We start from the raw sequence: 23651 nt of genomic DNA on the forward strand, positions 1-23651 counted from the left end.
GCCCGTAGTCAGCTGGGATAGGCTCCACCTTGCCTGCGACCCTGTAGAACAGGATAAAGCGGCTAGAGATAATGAGATGAGATGAGACATTGTCCTGTTTGTGTCTGGCTATTCTGTCCTTAGGGTGGACCAGTTTCTGCTTCAGGGTGTTACTGGGCCTGAAATGTACCGGAATGTTGTGTTTGTAGAAGATCCTCCTGAGTTTCTCAGATAGACCAGAAATGTAGGGAATGACAATGTTCTTGCATTTGTTCCTGTTATCCTCCTCGTTTTATACTTCTAGTCCTAACAAAGTGGACTAGAAGTATAAAACAAGTAAACTCACAGTATATTTCCAGCATACTATGAAGTATGCTTTTGTAAACTAAAGAGTCGACTACAAGTATAGAACTAGGAAACTATTAGTATATAAGTTTACTTGTGGTATACTTGCAGTACAAAATAAAAAATATTCATTGAATACTCAGAGTTTACTTCTCTGAGACTTAAAGTATACTTCTTATAAACTAAAAGTGGGCCAATTTAGTCCCAAGAAGTATTAGATTAGTTTACGTACAAGTATACTGTAAGTACATTGATATCAGTATACCTGGTACACAAAAGTATACTTCAGGAAATATACTTTAACTTAAGTATACTTACAACCCCGATTCCAAAAAAGTTGGGACAAAGTACAAATTGTAAATAAAAACGGAATGCAATGATGTGGAAGTTTCAAAATTCCATATTTTAATCAGAATAGAACATAGATGACATATCAAATGTTGAAACTGAGAAAATGTATCATTTAAAGAGAAAAATTAGGTGATTTTAAATTTCATGACAACAACACATCTCAAAAAAGTTGGGACAAGGCCATGTTTACCACTGTGAGACATCCCCTTTTCTCTTTACAACAGTCTGTAAACGTCTGGGGACTGAGGAGACAAGTTGCTCAAGTTTAGGGATAGGAATGTTAACCCATTCTTGTCTAATGTAGGATTCTAGTTGCTCAACTGTCTTAGGTCTTTTTTGTCGTATCTTCCGTTTTATGATGCGCCAAATGTTTTCTATGGGTGAAAGATCTGGACTGCAGGCTGGCCAGTTCAGTACCTGGACCCTTCTTCTACGCAGTAATGATGCTGTAATTGATGCAGTATGTGGTTTGGCATTGTCATGTTGGAAAATGCAAGGTCTTTCCTGAAAGAGACGTCGTCTGGATGGGAGCATATGTTGCTCTAGAACCTGGATATACCTTTCAGCATTGATGGTGTCTTTCCAGATGTGTAAGCTGCCCATGCCACACACACGAATGCAACCCCATACCATCAGAGATGCAGGCTTCTGAACTGAGCGCTGATAACAACTGGGGTCGTCCTTCTCCTCTTTAGTCCGAATGACACGGCGTCCCTGATTTCCATAAAGAACTTCAAATTTTGATTCGTCTGACCACAGAACAGTTTTCCACTTTGCCACAGTCCATTTTAAATGAGCCTTGGCCCAGAGAAGACGTCTGCGCTTCTGGATCGTGTTTAGATACGGCTTCTTCTTTGAACTATAGAGTTTTAGCTGGCAACGGCGGATGGCACGGTGAATTGTGTTCACAGATAATGTTCTCTGGAAATATTCCTGAGCCCATTTTGTGATTTCCAATACAGAAGCATGCCTGTATGTGATGCAGTGCCGTCTAAGGGCCCGAAGATCACGGGTACCCAGTATGGTTTTCTGGCCTTGACCCTTACGCACAGAGATTCTTCCAGATTCTCTGAATCTTTTGATGATATTATGCACTGTAGATGATGATATGTTCAAACCCTTTGCAATTTTACACTGTCGAACTCCTTTCTGATATTGCTCCACTATTTGTCGGCGCAGAATTAGGGGGATTGGTGATCCTCTTCCCATCTTTACTTCTGAGAGCTGCTGCCACTCCAAGATGCTCTTTTTATACCCAGTCATGTTAATGACCTATTGCCAATTGACCTACTGAGTTGCAATTTGGTCCTCCAACTGTTCCTTTTTTGTACCTTTAACTTTTCCAGCCTCTTATTGCCCCGTCCCAACTTTTTTGAGATGTGTTGCTGTCATGAAATTTCAAATGAGCCAATGTTTGGCATGAAATTTCAAAATGTCTCACTTTCGACATTTGATATGTTGTCTATGTTCTATTGTGAATACAATATCAGTTTTTGAGATTTGTAAATTATTGCATTCCGTTTTTATTTACAATTTGTACTTTGTCCCAACTTTTTTGGAATCGGGGTTGTAATAAAATGAACTTGAAGTATACTTCTTTTTGATAAGGGGAAAGCTGATGCAAAGTAATGTACATGCATGGAGTGATGCTTAGTGTCAGTGTATCTATAATGAGTGCTTGTGAGTCTGATAAGTGTGTTCACCTTTTTAATCTGCTGCTTGTGTTGTGAATGAGGTGTAAATTATCATTAATAATTAAAATAATTATTTTTGTTTGAGACAAACAGGGCGGCACGGTGGCGTAGTGGTTAGCACTGTCGCCTCACAGCAAGAAGGTCCGGGTTCGAGCCCCGGGGCCGGCGAGGGCCTTTCTGTGTGGAGTTTGCATGTTCTCCCCGTGTCCGTGTGGGTTTCGTCCGGGTGCTCCGGTTTCCCCCACAGTCCAAAGACATGCAGGTTAGGTTAACTGGTGACTCTAAATTTACCGTAGGTGTGAATGTGAGTGTGAATGGTTGTCTGTGTCTATGTGTCAGCCCTGTGATGACCTGGCGACTTGTCCAGGGTGTACCCCGCCTTTCGCCCGTAGTCAGCTGGGATAGGCTCCAGCTTGCCTGCTACCCTGTAGAACAGGATAAAGCGGCTAGAGATAATGAGATGAGATGAGACAAACAGTGTGATTATTACATACACATGGATTTCTAGTGGATTATTTTTAAAAAATACTCGACTTATTACTCAAATTATTCATTAGGATCGGCTTCAATCTGTGTACTTTATTCCAACAGTTATCAGTCTGATTAACAGGTTATAAAGCAGCATGTAAACATCATCACTGTGGTAGATTCATTTCAATACTGAGCTGGAATTGTCTTCCATTTTGTAATTTTCACCCCAATCTTGATGCCGTACTTCACGTTTCTGAATCTATTTTTTGTGGCTTTTTTTTTTTTTAAATCTCAGTAGTGTCCAAAACTGATCCACTATTTAAACCTCCATAAGGTTTTGTTGTCTGGTCCAGACTTGGATTTCTCGCTCTCATAACTTCATATGTTTGCTAATTTAGTTGCTGATTAAAGAACAATATTCTACTGTAAAATCAATCAAGTGTTTAGTAAGCTGTGAGTCGGGGATTTCACAATTCTGGTTTAAATCCTGGATACCCACTGAAATACGGCTTAAAGCATATACGCAGAGCCATGGCCTCACTTTCGTTTATAAATGCCTTGAGACCTCAAGAATGGCGCAGGAATAGTTTTAAGTGTTAACAATAAATCTAATCTAGGAATTTTTACAATTAAAGTGATTTATATAGGTAGCGGTCTGAGTGAATGACCTTGACGTCTGTAACGTCACAGCAGGAAGTCTATCGGTGTCATCACCATTTCTGCTATACTAAAACATCAGCAGCAGCAGCAGCAGCGCCATCCTCACTGAAGGCTCTGAGGAGGATATTCATCGTAAGGAGGACATTCATTACATGTAACGAGTCAGACCATCATCATACGAAAACACAGCTGATTGCAACTCCAATCCTCTATTTTGAGTTAATTTATCGCCATGCCACGTAGATGTGTTGCTGGCGGGTGCAACAACATGACAGAAGCTGGATTTCCGTTGCATTCATCGCCCAAGAATGTTCAAACTGCAAAGATTTGGATGCGTTTTGCGAGAAGTTCACAGGCACATTGGGCGCCGATGAAGTGGTCTCTCCCCTGCTCTGCACATTTTACTGAAGACTCGTATGAGACATCTGATCTGTTGAGGAGCGTTGGCTATAAGCCCGTATTGAAAGAGGGTGCAGTATCAACAATTAAAGAAAAAGAAAACTACAAGAAAAGGAAAGTATTTAATTTTATTTTTTGAAAGGAAAGTGAGTTCTGTTGCACCAGTTCTCCTGGAGTGAGCTGAGGGTTCTTGCTAAAACACGGGACAGAACGGGACGGGACATATCGCTCAGGCAAAGACCTCCCCACAGTTGTTGCTAAAACCGGTGACGTCCCGTTCTGTCCCGGGTTTTAGTAATTGCCTGAGCCGAGCAGTAATGGCGGAATACACAGTACGAAGAAACAGTGAATGAGTGGAGCAGCCGTCTTATTTCTAAGCTGGATATTGCTGCCATCTCACCCTTATGTGGAAGAAGTGAATAAACAGAGAACTGAACAAACAACTGAAAGTCAGATTGCTTCACAAACAATCAGCCACAAGATCGGCCTTCAAGAAGCGAGAACAGACGGGTAAGCTCCGACTGTCATTTGGATTAAAAAAAAAAAAAACACATTGTTTACTTGCATTTAGATGAATACATGTAACTTGTATTGTGTGTTGACGTTACCGGTATAAGATTATTTAATTTGCTTCAGAATGCAATTGTCTCAGTTCATCTGATTATTTAATTAGCCTTTTACATTTTATCAGTGAAAATGCATGCATGTACATGTATGTTGCATAAGTTATAACACCTATCCTGTTTTAATGAGAGTCAACCCACAATCAATGAAGTCAAATCAGTCTTAGTTGAGCGAGTCGGTAACGGTATTTCTTACTTTCACCGTAAATTTTTATTTATTTGACTTTGGTCTATAGCTGTAAAAGGCTAAAACCAGTTACCGCTGTGATGTCACGCACTCAGGGCTGGCTGGCTCAGCGGGGCGGCTCAAATGCCAACTTTGCAGTCGATTTTAACTCTCAAAACAAATTTTTTTTATTCCTATTTATGCAGCATACAAGAGTCAAGGATGGAGATACTATCCACTCAGAAATTTATTTAAAAATAAAGCGTCTGCGTATCTACTTTAAAGAGGTTAATTCTACAAGTTTGAGGATGAATACTGCCATCTAAAGGAGCCTTTAGCATAGTGACCTAGAAATTGTGCCACATCTTGAGATGTTGAACTTTTCCTTTTTTTGTTTTAGTTTTCAAAATTTTAAAACTTTGTTTATTTCAGTTTTTTAAAACCAGAATTTAAATATGGTCTCGGACTTTTGTATTATAACTGAATGTGTATAATAATCTGACATATTGGTTTAAATACTGGACTGAGATGATCGCCTACTGCGATACACTTGAGAACTTTTCAAAGTTTATTGTGGAACATCCTGCTGATAACATCAAAACTGAACAGTACTTAATTAACGCTACATAAAAAAAATCATTCAAAATGGCAAAAATACACTGCGCTCCTTTAACTGATAAAGAATCCATGACTGAATCAGTGTCTTTACTGTGACAGAGAGCATGAGGATGGCTGATATCAGTGTGCAGAGCAGTAATAATGAGTGTGGTCACTATCAGAGAAAGCAAGATGATGACGATCGTGTGAAATAAAATTAAGAATTGAAGTGAGCAAGTCAAGCTGATATTGAGACTTTGGGGTTAAGATAGGCTAAGACGAATGCCTCGATTTGTCTCTTTCTTCTTGCACACGTGTAAAGATATGACTTAAAATCATACTCTAATATTCAGTATTATACATTCTCCATACATGCTGCATTTCCTGTAAAACACACCATAGTCCACACATACAGTACAATGCATACAGCACTCCATACACACAACACATACATATAGCTATTTAAAATGGATAAAATACAAAGATGAATATAGTCACAAACTGTGATATGTTAAAAAAAAATGACAATCTGCACTTAATGTACAATTATAGAAGATTCCAGACACTATGATGGAGTGGTGTTCCTCCAAGGTTGTATTCCTGCTTCATGTCCAGTGCTCCTGAGATCGGCTCTGGATCTACTGCAAACCTGAGCAGGAGGCAGTTACTGAAGATGCAAAATACTGACCTGGACGAAAGGATGGATGGAATAATGATGAATAATAATGGGTGACTGAGCTGGAGAGTAGACGTCATGATCAGGAGGGATTATGGGTAGTTGAGGAGTAGAATAAACTTCTTAACTACATTACGTTGGCATAAACACTTTCAGAAGGATCAGAGGAGATCGTGGGTAGTTTAACACTCGAGAAATATCTGGAAGTTCCAGCATCTGAGGCAGAAAGGTGTCTGGTGTCGTTAACATTCTCATAAACCTAGACAGTAAGCACAGAGAAATAGAAACAAAATATATAAATATTTCAATCTTTTTAAAAAAAAAAGACAGTAAGTTTTGGTACTGAACACACACTGATGGAGACAATTACCTGTTGGTCATTTCGTGAGCCTTGGACAGAACATCGATCAATGGAAGCTGTTCCTGCTGAAAAAATAAATAGTCAGGTATTCGGTAGTTAAATTACTACTTTTGTTCTTATGAGCTTTGGATTTTGTGATGGCCAAAAATCCTGTGGTGCGTTTATTCATCTGTATTATGCGTCGTTTGTTTTCTGTCTGTTCTTCGGACAGGCTCAGTGTCACTACTCCTTCTACTGATCATGTAACTGACTAATGACCAAGATTAATAGAAAACATACACACACCAAACATCTGAAACCGTTCAGATTCATCTCATCTCATTATCTCTAGCCGCTTTATCCTTCTACAGGGTCGCAGGCAAGCTGGAGCCTATCCCAACTGACTACGGGCGAAAGGCGGGGTACACCCTGGACAAGTCGCCAGGTCATCACAGGGCTGACACATAGACACAGACAACCATTCACACTCACATTCACACCTACGGTCAATTTAGAGTCACCAGTTAACCTAACCTGCATGTCTTTGGACTGTGGGGGAAACCGGAGCACCCGGAGGAAACCCACGCGGACACGGGGAGAACATGCAAACTCCGCACAGAAAGGCCCTCGCCGGCCCCGGGGCTCGAACCCAGACCTTCTTGCTGTGAGGCGACAGCGCTAACCACTACACCACCGTGCCGCCCACCGTTCAGATTAAATAGTTAATTGTGTAGTAAATATGTATCGTTCCAGACAAAGTTGGTAAGTAATATTGAACAGATGATACCTTGCATCCTGTGTCTCTTTGACAGAATCGCAATGAGGAATATGATTCCAAACAGAAACAGCAGCAGAATTACAGACACAGGGATCACAGTGGAAGCTGGAAATCCTGGAAGGGAAACAAACAGTCACTTTAACCGACATGATGATCAATCCTAAGGGATCAGATACATCAAAGTCATGGAGTTAGACTCTGTGTGTGATGTGCATTTCAGCAGAATCACCTGTCGGAGGAGAAGCTGATGTGAGCTCAGATGATGATGATGATGATGATGATGATGAAGAAGGTTGTGCTGGTATTGGAACTGAAACTAGGACAGATGGATCTAAAGCATGTTAAAAAGTTTAGTTAAATAATAAATGACAAAGTGAGTGAATCTAGTGTATGACTGATAGCAGTACGGATGGAACAGAATATGGGTTACATTTGATATATGTGACACTCAGATATACTGACTGAGACCATGTGTCTGCATGTCTCTCCAAACTCACCAGTAGCTCTCAGGTTGATCTGTGTGAAATAAACCTTGTATCCATGATCAGATGTCCCGGCTCCTTCAGCTCCACACCAGTATTCACCAGAGTCCTGCTCAGTCACATTTCTAATACCGACAGTGAAGATTTGTTTTGCTCTGTCATCATACAGGGAGAATTTCCCCTCATTTACATACTTTCTACTTTCTTTAACAGATCCTTTATTAAAACAAGCAGCTTGTTGCAGCGTCTTCTTGCAGAGAAACTTGGGGTCACTCCTGAGGGATTCTGGGTATTTACACCTGATGTTCAAATCTCCTCCTATATGAACAGTCTCACTGATGGACTTCTCATAGGACAGATCTGCAAATCACAAGCAATCAGATCAGTTTATAAGTATATGTGTGATTAACAAGACGCATACAGTAAATTTACATAAAAATATAATCACAACATGTTTCTTCTGGCCAGCGAGAGCCTTTCTGTGCAGAGTTTGCATGTTCTCCCCGTGTCCGCATGGGTTTCCTCCGGGTGCTCCGGTTTCCCCCACAGTCCAAAGACATGCAGGTTAGGTTAACTGGTGACTCTAAATTGACCATAGGTGTGAATGTGAGTGTGAATGGTTGTCTGTGTCTATGTGTCAGCCCTGTGATGACCTGGCGACTTGTCCAGGGTGTACCCAGCCTTTCGCCCGTAGTCAGCTGGGATAGGCTCCAGCTTGCCTGCGACCCTGTAGAACAGGATAAAGCGGCTAGAGATAATGAGATGAGATGAGATGAGATGAGATGTTTCTTCTGCTAAAACATTTCCTCCCTCTCCCCTACTATAATTCTGCTTGGTGACTTCAATGTACATACTGTATTGATAATACTCATAACAACCTCACCAAAGACTTCATATCCTGCTTAGACAGCTTCGGGCTGCAGTAGTTTATTGATTTTCCCACGCACTCAAAAGGTCATATTTTGGACCTTTTGCTCTCGTGTTACTTCCTGTAATTATTCTGCAGCTGATCTCCCCATCTCTGACCACATGCTTATTTCATTTAATGTTAATGTCACGTTATCCAAAACTAAACTGTCTCATACCATCTCATTCCGTAATATTAAGGACATTAACTTAACTGCACTGGATACTGGTATCGTAAGTCTCCCTAGCATCAACCTCACATCCACTCCTGATGAACTGCTCTTCCACTACAATAGTGGCCTCCACAATCTCCTGGACACCCTGGCTCCTTTAAAAACATGGACTGTCTCCTTCATCCAATCCGTACCTTGGTTTACACCCAAACTCTGCCAACTTAAGGCCAAAAGTCATCAACTGGAATGCCTCTACAGAAAAACTGGTCTCACTGTTCATAAGGACATGTTCATGAATCACATTCTCTTCTATAAGGATTCTCTCTCCATTGCAAAATCCAATTACTATGCAGACTTAATCATACTAGATAATGGAAACACACAAGCATCATTTTCTCTGGTTAACAAAACACTACGCCCACCTGACTGTCTCCCTCCCCATTTCTACTCAACTGATTTTTGCAACTCAATTGTGGCATTTTTCAACACAAAGATTGACAGTATTCATCAGCAACTAGCCCCTCACATCTCAGCCACCTCACCCTTCCCAGCTTTTCAAATCCCTTTCTCCCACCCTCTCTCTAGCTTCAAACTTCCCTCTGCTGGTGATATATCTGACCTCATCCACAAATCCAAGCCATCTACCTGCCAGCTTGATCCTCTCCCTACTTCTCTGGTAAAAGCCTCCATCCATTCTCTGACCCCCCTAATAATTGCTATTGTCCATTCTTCTCTCACCTCTGGTATTGTCCCCTCATCTTTCAAATCAGCCAGAGTAACCCCAATTCTCAAGAAACCTGGTGCTGACCCCAATGATTTCAACAACCTTTGTCCCATCTCCAATCTCCCTTTCCTTTCCAAAATCCTGGAAAAATCTGTTGTGTCTCAGGTTCATGATCACCTCTCTCTTAATAATCTCTATGAACAGTTCCAGTCTGGCTTTCGCCCATTTCATAGCACAGAAACAGCTCTTGTCAAAATCACTAACAACATCCTCATGGCTGCTGACACTGGACTCCTTACCATCCTCATCGACTTGAGTGTGGCCTTTGGAACAATCTCCCACACCATCCTCATTGACAGATTAGCCGCTATTGGACTATCTGACACGCCCCTGGACTGGTTAAATCATATCTCTCTGGCTGCACTCAGTTGGTCCAACTGAAAACATTCACATCCCAACCATTCCCCCTCTCTTTTGGTGTACCCCAAGGTTCTGTTCTTGGACCCCTCTTATTCATTATCTACCTCCTCCCTCTTGGCAGTATTTTCCATAAATTTAACATCCAGTTCCATTGTTATGTGGATGACACCCAGCTCTACCTGTCCACCAAACCCACCTCCTCAATCCCACCCACTTCCCTCTCCGATTGCCTCCAGGAACTCAGATCCTGATTCTCCCATAACTTCCTTAAACTTAACAGTGATAAAACTGAGGTCCTTCTCATTAGCACTAAATCCACCCTTTCAAAAATAAACAGTTTCTCCATTTCCTTTGACAACTCCTCAGTTTCCCCCTCCCCCCAGGTTAAGAGTCTGGGTGTCATCCTTGACAGCACTCTATTATTCCAGTCCCACATAAATAATGTCACTCGGTCAGCTTACTTCCATTTACGTAATATCTCACGCCTGCGCCCGTCCCTCACACCCAACAGTACCGCTATCCTGGTCCACACCCTGGTTACATCCCGCCTTGACTATTGTAGCTCCCTTCTTTTTGGTTTACCTGACAAGTCCATCCATAAACTGCAACTGGTTCAAAACTCTGCCGCCAGAATTATTTCCAGAACCCCTCCTTCAGTCATATCACACCTGTCTGCAGCAACTTCATTGGTTTCCTATCAAATTTTGCATCATCTATAAAATCCTACTTTTTACCTTCAAGGCCATCAACACCCTCGCCCCCCAGTACCTTACTGAGCTCCTCCACACCAACATACCCAGCCGTACTCTCAGGTCCTCCTCCTCCATCCAACTCACCCTCCCACCTGCTCACTTGTCCACCATGGGGTCGAGAGCCTTCAGCCGCTCGGCACCCCACCACTGGAACTCCCTGCCACAGGACATACAACACTCTGAGTCCATCATCTCCTTCAAATCTCACCTCAAAACCCACCTTTTCCAACAAGCATATTCCCTTTAATCTGGGACTGGAATGATCCCACCGTTGCACTTTATTTCTGTTTTATTATGTTTTGCACGATTTTGATTATGTTTTTCATTTTATCGATTGCTTTTATTATTGTCTTTGTACGGTGACCTTGATTGTCCTGAAAGGTGCCTATAAATAAAATTTATTATCTCATCTCATCATCTCTAACCACTTTATCCTGTTCTACAGGGTCACAGGCAAGCTGGAGCCTATCCCAGCTGACTACGGGCGAAAGGCGGGGTACACCCTGGACAAGTCACCATGTCATCACAGGGCTGACACGTAGACACAAACAACCATTCACATTCACACCTACGGTCAATTTAGAGTCACCAGTTAACCTAACCTGCGTGTCATTGGACTGTGGGGGAAACCAGAGCACCCGGAGGAAACCCACGCGGACACGGGGAGAACATGCAAACTCCGCACAGAAAGGTCCTTGCCGGCCACGGGGCTCAAACCCGGACCTTCTTGCTGTGAGGCGACAGCGCTAACCACTACACCACCATGCCACCTAAAATTTATTATTATTAATAAAATCCATAATTATAGCTACTCACCTTCTGCTACATTCAGCTTCACTACAGTGTAGGTCTCTATTTCATCAGACACAACAACAGCACACGAATATGTTCCAGTGTCCTCCGTAATCAGCTCTCTGATAAACACACTGAAGAATCCTGCACTTCTGCTGTCATGAACTGAGAATCTGCCATCATGTGACCATTCACTGTTTAGTTTTGTTGTTATTTGATTAAAACACCACTGATCAGCTCCGTTCTTACAGAAAGATTTTGGTTTGTCTTTATATTCATCCTCATATCTGCACTTGATGTTGATTCCTCCCCCTGCATATGCTCTCACTTCTCTAGAGACCAAGTCCCCTGTTCAAAACAAGTTCAAATCATGCACAATTCATTAAAACTTGAAATAACTATTACAATTTTATACTGGAATTCAAGTTTTAATAAAATATTTTTCTTTCAAGATGATGTCTCTCTGGCAAATTCCTGACGATGCACATGATTCAATTTGAATGAAAATTTCTTAAAGTTCAGGTCACAGTTAGACAATTGAAATCAGAAAACTCATGGTCATAAAAAGGCAGGAGTGAAACAGCAGGCAAACTGAGCAGTACAGGGCAATCAGAAACCAAATGAAGTGATGTTATAAATAATAAAGTTTTTATGTTAATAAAGTATGATTAGCCGGTACTTTGTTTGTTAATGACACTGAAGCTTTGGGGAGATAAACAGAAGGCAGTGGTGGGAGACTCACCTTCCTTTACCTTCAGTTCCACAGCTGTATAAATGTCGAACTGTGCAGGTCTATCAACTCCACAGTGGTACGTCCCAGTGTCCTGTACAGTGAGCTCTCTGATCATCACCCTGAACTCTGCTGATTTGGTGTCATCAAACAGTGAGAATCTTCCTGAATTTACCCACTCGTTTTTATCTCCTGTCTTTATTTGGTCAGAACAGCCTGGAGCCCATGAATCCATACAGAAATATTTTGGGTTTTGTGTGTATTCTGTATCATACTTGCACTTGATAAGGACTCCTCCTCCTGAATATCCTGTTACTTCCTTGGAGGCTCCTCCATCTAACAAAACACCAAACATCCATCTGAGCAAAACCTTCCTTCCTGTAACACTGCTGCTGATAGTGAGGATTATTTTGAAGTGCGTTTCTTTACCTGAGATCAGGCAGAGGGTGAAGATGAGGAGGATCTTCATCCTGAGTTCACACTCGCAGATCACCACACCAACTCCACTTCAGAAAGATATTAAAGCTCCTGTTCTGTTCCACACTGTTACTGTCTCTGTCCTGCTCTGTAAATGTTCTGTCTTCATCTGTGTCTTAACCAGAAAGTGTTGTATTGCCCACTTCCTCTTGTAGCCTTGTGAGAAAGAGCTGCACAGCAAGTTTGTCTCTGAAATATGTGTGAACTACATCAGCACAATACAAATGCTTTCACATTAGTGACACAAAAACGAGCCTCTTATTACTTTTTGTATGTAAACAATCATATGAAAGTGTCCGAGTGTTTAATATTACCGTTCTGCATGTGAGCGTATTTCTCCATGTGAGTTATTTTTCCTCTCAGTGCTCCAGTGTTAACTTTACTGAGGATATTTATTACTCCATGTCAGTGTGTACTGATCTACTGCCAGAAGGCCTCGACTGCCCTCTAGACCACAAGGTGCGACACAGAGGAAGAAAGATACAGTTTAAACTGAACACTACAGTATTCACTATGGATGATTAAAATTTTAATAATCAGAGAGCAGGACTTTATCTGAATTGTAGAAGTTTCTGGTGCTGCTTTGGGAAAACACAATTACATATTCACATCATCTGCAGTTCTTAGATCAGTTTCCTGCATAACAACACCGCTGTGTGTCTGTGAACACTAGGGGTGTAACACAATGACACTTTCTGTCCCTGTATCTGTTCAATGCTCTAAATATCCAGATGTGCATGAAAATATTCACTAATTCACTCATACAAATGACATGTTTATAGAGATCCTAGCCTGGACACTCTGTATATAATGTGTTTATATGCCTGCTTAATGAAAGCTGATCCAAAGTAATGTACATGCATGGAGTGATGCTTAGTGTCAGTGTATCTATAATGAGTGCATGGGAGTCTGATAAGTGTGTTCACCTTTTTAATCTGCTGCTTGTGTTGTGAATGAGATTTAAATTATTTTCTTCTGAGAAAAACAGCGTGATTATTAAACGCACATGGATTTCTACTAGATTATTAAAAAGTTTTACTCAACTTATTACTCAAATTATTCATTCGGATCGGCCTCAATCTGTGTACTTTATTCCAACAGAGTTATCAGTCTGATTAACAGCTTATAAAGCCGCATGTAAACATCATCACTGTGGTGGATTCATTTCAATACTGAGCTGGAATTGTCTTCCATTTTGTAATTTTCACCCCAATCTTGATGCCGTACTTCACGTTTCTGTATCTATTTGTGGCAGCGGGGGCGTGGTCAAGCGCCGGTCTGTGACTGGAGGGCGGAGTCAGGGAAGGTAAGTGGCAGAATCACTACACCTGATGTCAATTAACCTGTGTTTTGTGTGTCTTCCCAGTGACCACGCCCTATATATATATATATATATATATATATATATATATATATATATATATATATATATAGAGAGAGAGAGAGAGAGAGAGAGCGAGCAGAGGAAGTGAGCTCTCTCCCCAGCCAGACGCGCGCGCGGCCTCACTTACGAATTATTTAATTCTATTCTTGAGGGTGTGATTGAACCGTTCAACTAAACCGTCCATTTGTGGGTGATAAACGCTGGTGCGGATCGGCTTAATTCCTAATAACCCATACAGTTCGTTCAGTGTGCGTGACATAAACGAAGTGCCTTGGTCAGTCAGAATCTCTTTGGGGATTCCCACTCGGGAGATAACGCGGAAGAGCGCCTCCGCAATACTGCATGCTGAGATATTGCACAGAGGCACCGCTTCCAGGTATCGCGTTGCATCGTCCACCAGAACCAATATAAAGCGGTACCCTCATGTTGACCGATCTAATGGCCCGACGAGATCCATCCCAATTCTTTCGAACGGGGTCTCGATTAATGGGAGAGGGCGCAGAGGCGCTTTTGGAATGGCCGCTGGATTTACTAACTGGCATTCGCGGCACGCCGTACACCACCTACGGACATCGCCGCGAATCCCTGGCCAATAGAACCTGGCCATTATTCGGGCTAGTGTTTTATCCTGCCCTAAGTGTCCAGCCATGGGAGTAAAGTGAGCTGCCTGGAATACCAATTCCCGGCGGCTCTTTGGAATCAAAAGCTGTGGAATCGGCTACTTAGTCTGAGTGTCCTGTGTCACTCGGTATAAGCTATCCCTCATATTGGAGAAATAGGGGGAGGACGGGGTGGCATTTGGCTGGAGTGTTTGACCATCGATTACTCTCACTTGGTCAAACGCGTGTCGCAGAGTCTCGTCTTGCGCCTGCTCTAAAGGCCAATTTATGCTGACAACCCAGTCCTCGCAGATGGTGTCGTAGATGGCGTCTGCGAAGCCCCCCCCTTCGCAGACGCTCCACGCGCACCTCCCAAAAATTGTGACCACCGCAGACAGCCTTGCAGACAGCGTTGCAGACAAGAGGGCTCTGATTGGTCCACTCTACATTCGCTGTACATGCACTTCTGCTTCCCTACTTTCCCGGTTTGTTTTGTTTTCACAACCGCCATTTTTAAAAACATGAGCGAAGATGGAGCAGCATGAAGAGCGGTTGATCAAGGAAGTACGTACATCTATAAGACTCCAGTCCTAGTCATTATCAGTAACCGGAGGATAAACACTCCACTAACCACACCCACCAACTACTCCTAGCGATTTCGCAACTTCGCGCCCCCTTGCATTGTGGCAGTGAATAACATCGCGCACGCCTATTACTCCCCGCTCAACGATAAATTACAACTGTCTGCGAAAAGCTATCTGCGAAAGCCTTGTCGCAAGAGCATGCAGAAGCCCTTAACGGGAAATCCGCGAGGGATTCCACAACAGAGAGAGGGAGGAGGAGCCTGCTGCTCCTCGCTCTGATGCGGAGATGACGTAGACGGCTCTGTGACAGCTGCTCCCGCCAAAGTGACACCGGGACTTCCCCCTGCTGAACTCCAGCAGGACCCACTCTTCACTAAATGACTCATTAACTCCCCGAATCCCAGCCAATCAGTCCCCAAAATTATCGAGTGGGTGAGGCGAGGATTAACCGCCACCTTTACTATAAATTTTTCCCCTCGGAAAAAAATGTGGACCGACACTAAGGGGTAGCTGTGAACATCCCCGTGCACACACAACACCTTCACCCCCTGTGCTCCCCCCAATGCCTCGTCTTGCACAAGGCTTTGGCGGATTGAGGTCTGATTACAGCCAGAGTCCACCAACGCCTGATATGTATCCCCTTGGACACTCACCGGTATATGAAACGCTCCGGCCCGATCGAGGGCAGCTCCTGGCGCGTCGGGGATCCGAACCACCACGCCCACTTCCATTGCCAAGCACTGCTGTTGGAGGTGGCCCGGCTCCCCGCAGCGCCAGCAAACCAGCCCGGGCTTTCTCTCTGCAGGGGCTCACTCACCTGGGGGGGGGAGACAGACACAGAAAGGAAAAACGGGAGGGCACCGCAGGTGCGACAGGCCGGCTGAGGTGGGGCCGGCCCCCGCCCCCACGGTGGGGGAACGGGGCGAGGATGAGACACAGGAGAAGAGAGGGGGAGAAAAAGAGAGAGGAGAGGAAAGAAGAGGATGTCTGCTGTCCTGCCGTCGGAACAGCCGCCAAATGGTCCTCTGCCAACTCGATGGCCTGATCCAGCGACGCCGGGCGGTGGCACTGGACCCACTCCACGGTTCCCTCTGGTAGGCAGGCGATGAACTGCTCCAGCACCACCTGATCGATGATTCCCTCGGCGTCATGGTTGTCGGCACTCAACCACCGCCAGCAGGTGTCCCGGAGCTGCTGGCCAAACATGAACAGCCAGCTGACTTCCTCCAGACGCAGAGCATGGAAGCGCTGTCACTGTTGTTCAGGGGTGCACCCCACCTGCTGGAGAACGGCCCGGCGAAGGTCCGCGTAGGCCAGCCGGTGGTTGGCAGGGAGCTGCAGCGCGGCCAGCTGCCCCTCGCCCGTTAGCAGGGGGAGGAGGCGCGCTGTTCCACCGGCTAGCCCGAGGCCTCTGCTGCCTGCTCGAAGAGCATGAAGAAGGCCTTGGGGTCGTCATGCGGGCCCATCTTAGTTAGGATGAGGGAAGAAGGGCCTGCGGCGGTGGAGATGGTGGAACCCGCCGACGCGAGGAGGTGCCGGAACGCCTGACGATCTTCCTGCTGCGCCAGCACCAGGGCCTCGAACCAGTGCTCTTGCTCCTTGCGGAGGGTGACTAGCGCCTGGTGCTGGCTCTGCTGGGCCATGGCAAGGGCGTGGACCAGGTCTGCGAAGGGGGAGGACTCCATGGGGCTGTTCTTTTCCTGTGCTCGGTCCCAGGTTTCGGCACCACTGTAGCAGTTCGTAGGAGGGGGAGGAGCACAGAAAGATGGCAGGCCAGAATAAAGTTCAATAACTTATTTATTTTGCTCTTTTCAGATGCAAATTCACTCTCAGGCATGCATGCACACCAGTCATCTGGCTGGGGAGAGAGCTCATTTCCTCTGCTCTCTCTCTCTTTATATAGGGCGCGGTCACTGGGAAGACACACAAAACACAGGTTAATTGACATCAGGTGTAGTGATTCTGCCACGTACCTTCCCTGACTCCGCCCTCCGGTCACAGACCAGCGCTTGACCACGCCCCCGCTTCCACACTATTTTTTTGTAGCTTTTTTAAAACCCTCAGTAGTGTCCAAAACCCAAAATGAGTTTGAAATAAAATGAAAGTTGATCCACTTTTAAACGCTCAAAAAGGTTTTGTTGTCTGGTCCAGACTTGGATTCCTCGCTCTCATAACTTCATACGTTTGCTCTTTTAGTTGCTGATTAAAAAACAACATTCTACTGTAAAATCAATCAAGTGTTTAGTAAGCTGTGAGTCGGGGATTTCACAATTCTGGTTTAAATCCTGGATACCCAGTGAAATACAGCTTAAAGAGGTTAATTCTACAAGTTTGAGGATCAATACTGCCATCTAAAGGAGTCTTTAGCATAGTGACCTGGAAATTGTGCCGCATCTTGAATAATGAAAAGTTAATATTAGATTTTGCACTTTTTTTGTTTTAGAGTTTTCAAAATTTTAAAACTTTATTTTCAGGGGGTTTTTTTAACTCGATTTTCAATGTGGTCTCAGACTTTTGTAATCTAACTGTATGTATATAACAATCTTACATACTGGCCTGAGAGTTCCTCAGGCCAGGACTCTGCAGTCTATCTTCATCTCAATAACAAAGGACACTCATTTCAGGACTGCAACGTACACATTTTAGTCAGAGAAGACTGGTGGTTTGAAAGAGGAGTTCAAGAAGCCATCTTTTTCAACTTGGAATGTCCATCACTGAACAGACGAGATGGTCTGAGACATCACTTATCAGCCACCTACAATGCAGTCCTTGGCACACTTCCCAGGAAACTGAACACACATCCACACCACGACTCAGCTGAATTCAATGACTCACATGACGGCAGAGAGAGCCAACGACCCACAAGTCAACTTAACAACCCTCTAGGCTGCTATCACCGTTCACACCCGGCCTTCAGTGACCCGAACACCTACAGGATGACAGAGGTTGAATGACCCATGTGACCTCAACGACTCTCCTCAGGGTTGCTTTTGGTCCACTAGAGCAGGGGTGTCTAAACTGATCCATAAAGGGCCGTGTGGCTGCAGGTTTTCATTCCAGCCATGCAGCAGCACACCTCATTTGGCTTATTCAATCAACTGACACACCCACCCTTTAATCAAGGGTGGGTGTGGCTGCAAGTATTTGACTGTGTGAAGACAGTTCAGCTGATTGAATGAGCCAAGTCAGGTGTGCTGCTGCATGGCTGGAATGAAAACCTGCAGCCACACGGCCCTTTATGGATCAGTTTGGACACCCCTGCACTAGAGGATAAATACCTGGAACTCCCCACTAGTCAGACAGAAATGAAGAAGCCTTTCAGCTGAGAGGTTCAAGATTCAAGATTAACTTTATTGTCTCACAAAGTGAGAAATTTGTTCTGGGCTATTCGCCCATGTTGCAGCCACAACACAGAACATACAATACAACACATTAACAAACATACAATAGATATGCGCATCCATATCATACAAGGTGCCTAAAAGTGCAAAAAACATTGTGAATTTAAATAAATAAATAAGAGAATGAATAAATAACACCTAATTGGTGTAATAAAATGCTAAAATTCTAATAAGTAAAAATACTAACCTGTGCAAAACAAACAATCACAAGTCATCTGTGCTCTGGTCTTATCTGACCTTGTTTACCAGATTAATTGACAGAGGAACAAACGAGTTTTTAAATCCGTTCAGTCTGCAGTGAGGAACTCTAAACCTTCTACCAGATGGTAGCAGCTCATACTCACCATGCATGATGTGTGATGGATCGCAGATAATCTTATTTGCTTGTTGCAGAGTGGCCTGCTCATAAATACTCTGAATGGAGAAGTGCTCTTTAACACCAATAATTTTTCCAGCAGCATGAATTAGCCAAAGCAGTTTGTTCTTTAGCTGCACAGAGAGGTTACCAAACCAAGCTGTGATACTATACCTGATCAGACTTTCTAAGACTGCCTTATAAAAAATCAACATAAATCTTTGATCAACACCATGAATTCTCAGACGATGAAGAAAATGCAACCGTTGCTGTAGTCTGCAACAGAGGCTGTCGACGTGTGTGCTCCAGGTGAGTGCGCTGTCAATAAAGACACCCAGATATTTGTATGACTGCACCTGGGCAATGGCTTGATTGTGGATGACCACGGGCCTGTGGTCACCCACTCCTCGAGGGTCGAACACCATTTCTTCCGTCTTATTCACATTCAGAATGAGGTGGTTATTATCGCACCACTCAACAAACCTCTGAATTTCCAGAAAGTAGTCAGATATATCATGATTCTTTTTCAACAGTGATAAAATTGCAGTGTCGTCTGAGAACTTAATGATGTGATTGTTTGTATAAGAACTTCTACACGCATCTCTGTACAGAGTGAACAGAACCGGTGAACTCACGCATCCCTGTGGTGCACCTGTGCTCAGAGTTTTAGTTTCAGATAAAGTTCCATTAACACTGACCCGCTGTCTGCGATTTGTTAAAAATGAAAAGTACCATTAAATAACAAAAGGATGAACATCAAAATCATTTCATCTGCTAATTAAAAGATGTGGCTGCAACGTATTAAAAGCTGAACTAAAATCAACCAGTAAAAGACGTGCAAATGAGCTAGAATCCTCCGAGTGCTTATTGATAAGGTGGGTCACAGCTAAAATGGCATCTTCAGTACTTCTGTTGCACTTGTAAGCAAACTGAAAGGGATCTACAAAACCACTAACTTCTGTCTTCAAGAAATTGATCATTATTTTCTCAAAACACTTCATTACCAACGAAGTCAGTGCAACAGGACGGTAGTCATTATTCTCTTTACAGCCTGCTTTTTTAGACACAGGAATGATAACAGAACTTTTCCAGATAGAGGGAACAGAATGAGTGTCTAGTGATTTCTGGAAGATGGGACACCAGGCTTCTGCCAGTTCTTTGCTACAGGACTTCAGTAGGCGCCCAGAGATGCCATCTGGACCAGAGGCCTTTCTGGGGCAGATGCATGAAAAACGTCTCTCCACAGCATGCTGGTCAATAATGATTACTCCAGGGCCTGATTCAGGTACGCCATCCATAGCTATTTTCTTCTCATATGAGAAGTCTCTTGAGTCAAATCGGCAAAAAAAAGTTATTCAGCTCATTAGCCTTTTCCTCCTTATTTAACACACTGATACATCTCTTAGCTGGAGTCATGTTTGTCATGGTTTTCATAGAGTCCCATAGTTTTTTAGTATTCATACCTGAGCAATGAGATTCAAATTTCTCCCTCTCCTTCCTCCTAGCAGTCCTTAGTTTGTGATTAAGTTCCTTCTGCGTGTTTTTCATGCTTAGTAAGTCCCCATTCTTAAATGCTACTTTCCTCTGTACTATGCACTCTTTAATCTCCTTGGAGATATAAGATTTATTATTTGGGTACATAGTGATAGATTTTTGAGTTAACACATTATCTTTACAGAACTTAATATAATCGGTGATAGTATCTGTGGCCTCTTCTAGTTCCAGACTATGAAAGAGGTCCCAGTTGGTGCGAGAGAAGCAGCTTTTCAGAGTTTCTAGACTATCATTGTTCCATATAGAAACAGTTTTAACTTGTGGTTTGTTGCTTTTAAGCAGGGATTAAATGGACAGCGTTGTGATCAGAGGACTGTAAAGGAGGTTTAACCTTAGCAGTATAGGCATTTTTGATATTTCCATAACATTTATCCAATGTGTTTTTTCCTCTGGTATTACAGTTAACATATTGGCTGAACCCAGGTAAAGTAGCCTCAAGTTTACAATGATTAAAATCGCCTAGAATAAAACATGGTCCTTCAGGGGTGCGTTTCAGTTGTCTGTGAACACAGTCTGCTATGATATTAGCTGCCTTAGCAGCACTACCCCCAGGCGGGATATATGCAGTACATAGTAAAATATTCCCAAATTCACGTGGCAGGTAGAAGGGTCTCAGGCTTAAACATACCAGTTCAATGTCGGGATCACAGACCGACTCTCTCGTGGTGAACTGCGAGCACCACAGGTTGTTGGTCTAGACACAGGTGCCGCCACCTTTGCTCTTGCCAGAGTTGTCGTTCCTATCAGAGCGCACCAACGAGAAGCCATCCAGGGAAACTAAGGAGTCGGGCACGTCCTCCTGCAGCCACGTCTCAGTGAACACGAGCAGGCATGATTCCCGGTACTCGTGGAGAAACCTGGCATTGGCTCTGAGCTCCTCAACCTTGTTCTTCAGGGAGCAGACGTTACAGAGAAGCATGGGCGGCAGTGGTGGTCTATTAGCTCTTCTCCGTAGTCTCTGTCGTACTCTGCCACATTTCCCCCTCTTCCACGTCCGTCTCCTGCAGCCTCTCTCCGGGCGTCGAGCCAGCAGTTCACACGGTAGCTGAGGGGCCGGTGTGGACCTGGTACAGAGAAGCAGGAGCTGGTCCCGGGTGTAACTCAGCAGCGCAGTCGGCATAGCACCAGCACCTTCTGGCGAGGGGCGGCATGATATAAGCTGGACGATAAAAGCCACAAACAGTCCTCTTAATAAAAGCAACATTGTTTTGCACAATCAAACACCGTGTTGGATAAAGAAAAATGGTTAAAAAGTTAAAAAAGACCCCACAAATTACAACAAAAACACTTAAAACGCTAAAGCAGCAGCACGAGGTGGCCCGGGTTGCAGCAGAGCAGCGCCACCCATGCGTGGAAACCCACCACCAGAGAGCAATCTTCTGTGAAACGTCTTCCAGGATTTCAAGCAAGTCCAGTTGCCTTCTTTAGCACCGACGGTTTACGATGACCTGGATGACTGAGAACCTTCACAGACATATTTTCATGTGACAGTTACAAGGCCCACAGAGATCTCAGGTTTGCTGATGGATGTAATGATGTACTGTCAGAGATATAAAACTGAATATTCTCAAAAATTCCCAGTGTTTATGTGGTTTAAAAAATAAAGTGAAACAAAATGTTAATGGGATTTCAGGACTTTTTTTTTTCCTCAACACTTTCTCCTCTGACTTATTCAGTCGGGATTTAAATCTAAATTTCTATTTCTATATTTAAAAACACCATACAAATCAAAATACAAAAAAATCATTACATGTACAGCATCCAGGAGACCCCCTTATCCAGAGCGACTCACAGATGTGTGTTGAAGTGTCTGTCAATAAATCCATCCTGATACTGGTTCACTCAGTCATGGACTAAAAACGGACTCCAGAAAGTTTCAGTTATTTTATTGTTTAACATCCTGGCAATAGCCTCAAAACACAACAGAGCCTAATGAATACAGAGTTAACGTTACATAATTTAGCAAATAAAAAGTTGTGAAAAGCAACATTATAAACGCCCCAATTCCATTATGTGCTCCTTTAACTGATGAAGCAAACGTGCCAGAATCAGTTGCTCAATAAATTAGTACAAACAAATAAAAAAATACTACAATCTGTAAGTATTAGAGAAGACAATACCAGATGCTTTCAGCGCAGTGCACTGATTTCACTATTTTTTTTTCCTAAACTAACACGTTTTGCTTGAGGCCACTACAGCCAGCCCCCAATCTCAGCATATCACACAGCTATGGATCAGTATTTCAATTTCATAAACTAAAGAAAACCAGGGAAATAACTGGACCACTGATGTTGTGAGGTCACTTGCAATCAGAGTGGCAGGCAGTAGCTTGTGATTAATAAAATGGGAGCAGGCCCAATATGCTGTGTGACTGTGGAGGAAACCCTAGTCGGGGTCTGAGGAGCAGAATCACACGAGCTCATTATCAGCACTGTCCTCCTCAGTCTGGCCCACAGGAACTCAATACCATAGAGGGGAAACACCAACTGGGAAGAAATATCTTTAAAAAACCCATTCCTGTCACAAAGTGGAGGTGCAGAACTCTTTAATAATAAGGAGAAGAGAAGAGAAGAGAAGAGAAGAGAAGAGAAGAGAAGAGAAGAAGAAACTGGGAAATAAAGAAAAACTGGAAAAACTCACAAAAACCTCAGAAAACTGTCACAAGAGCCGAGACTGAGGCGAGCCAAGGCAAAGGAAGTGAACATGGAACATAAACGTGACTCATAGTGCAATAAAATACAACACACAGTAACAATAACAAAACAAACCCAATCAGAGTTTCTCAAAATCAAGGACACATCCTTTAAAGGCTGCATTTCAAGGATGCTACTCCATCAAATCCCATCTAAAGACTGATCCAATGTCTAGGATCCTTCAATTTCTACCAAGGGCTGTATCCTTATTTCAGAGAAATTTTCAAGGATGTATGTGCGGATCCTCGGTGTTCCTAAAATCACCCACAATCCTCTGCACACCGACAAGTTGCACTACTGCACAGTACAATATACAGTACTGCCCGATCTCCATATGAGGCACTGAAGAAAATGCAGGATGCTTTCACAATTTTACAAAAGAATCTATTGAAATTAAAACTGGTGCTTAATTCTAAAAAAAACAAAATATATATGCTGTTTATTCACTCTAGTAACATGCAGGATTTACCTCAAATTGTCACTCTACATGGTCAGGAAATTGAAAAAGTAGCATATTATAAATACCTGGGTTTTTTACTGGATGAA

The 23651-nt window shown here is 43.3% G+C and overlaps 1 protein-coding gene across 1 annotated transcript; it reads right to left on the reverse strand.

The window, feature by feature from the left end:
- Window positions 1-5956: 5956 nt before the first annotated feature.
- Window positions 5957-12246, reverse strand: LOC132884533 (uncharacterized). The gene is made up of 6 exons (XM_060918394.1): window positions 12071-12246; window positions 7577-7921; window positions 7309-7410; window positions 7089-7193; window positions 6332-6384; window positions 5957-6220 (listed from the first exon to the last, which is right to left on the reverse strand). Exons 1-6 carry the CDS (start codon window positions 12174-12176, stop codon window positions 6089-6091), a joined length of 843 nt encoding a protein of 280 aa, XP_060774377.1. The 5' UTR covers window positions 12177-12246; the 3' UTR covers window positions 5957-6088.
- Between the last annotated feature and the right edge of the window lie 11405 nt (window positions 12247-23651).

The sequence above is a fragment of the Neoarius graeffei genome, chromosome 4 (assembly GCF_027579695.1).
Source record: "Neoarius graeffei isolate fNeoGra1 chromosome 4, fNeoGra1.pri, whole genome shotgun sequence".
NCBI lineage: Eukaryota > Metazoa > Chordata > Actinopteri > Siluriformes > Ariidae > Neoarius > Neoarius graeffei.

Coding starts and splice junctions, on each gene's coding strand:
- LOC132884533 (XM_060918394.1), bottom strand. CDS start 12,176: ATGATCAGAGAGCTCACTGTACAGGACACTGGGACGTACCACTGTGGA. Junction 7,922..12,070: donor GGAACTGAAGGTAAAGGAAG/GTGAGTCTCCCA, acceptor TGTGATTTGCAG/ATCTGTCCTATGAGAAGTCC. Junction 7,411..7,576: donor GATCAACCTGAGAGCTACTG/GTGAGTTTGGAG, acceptor AACATGCTTTAG/ATCCATCTGTCCTAGTTTCA.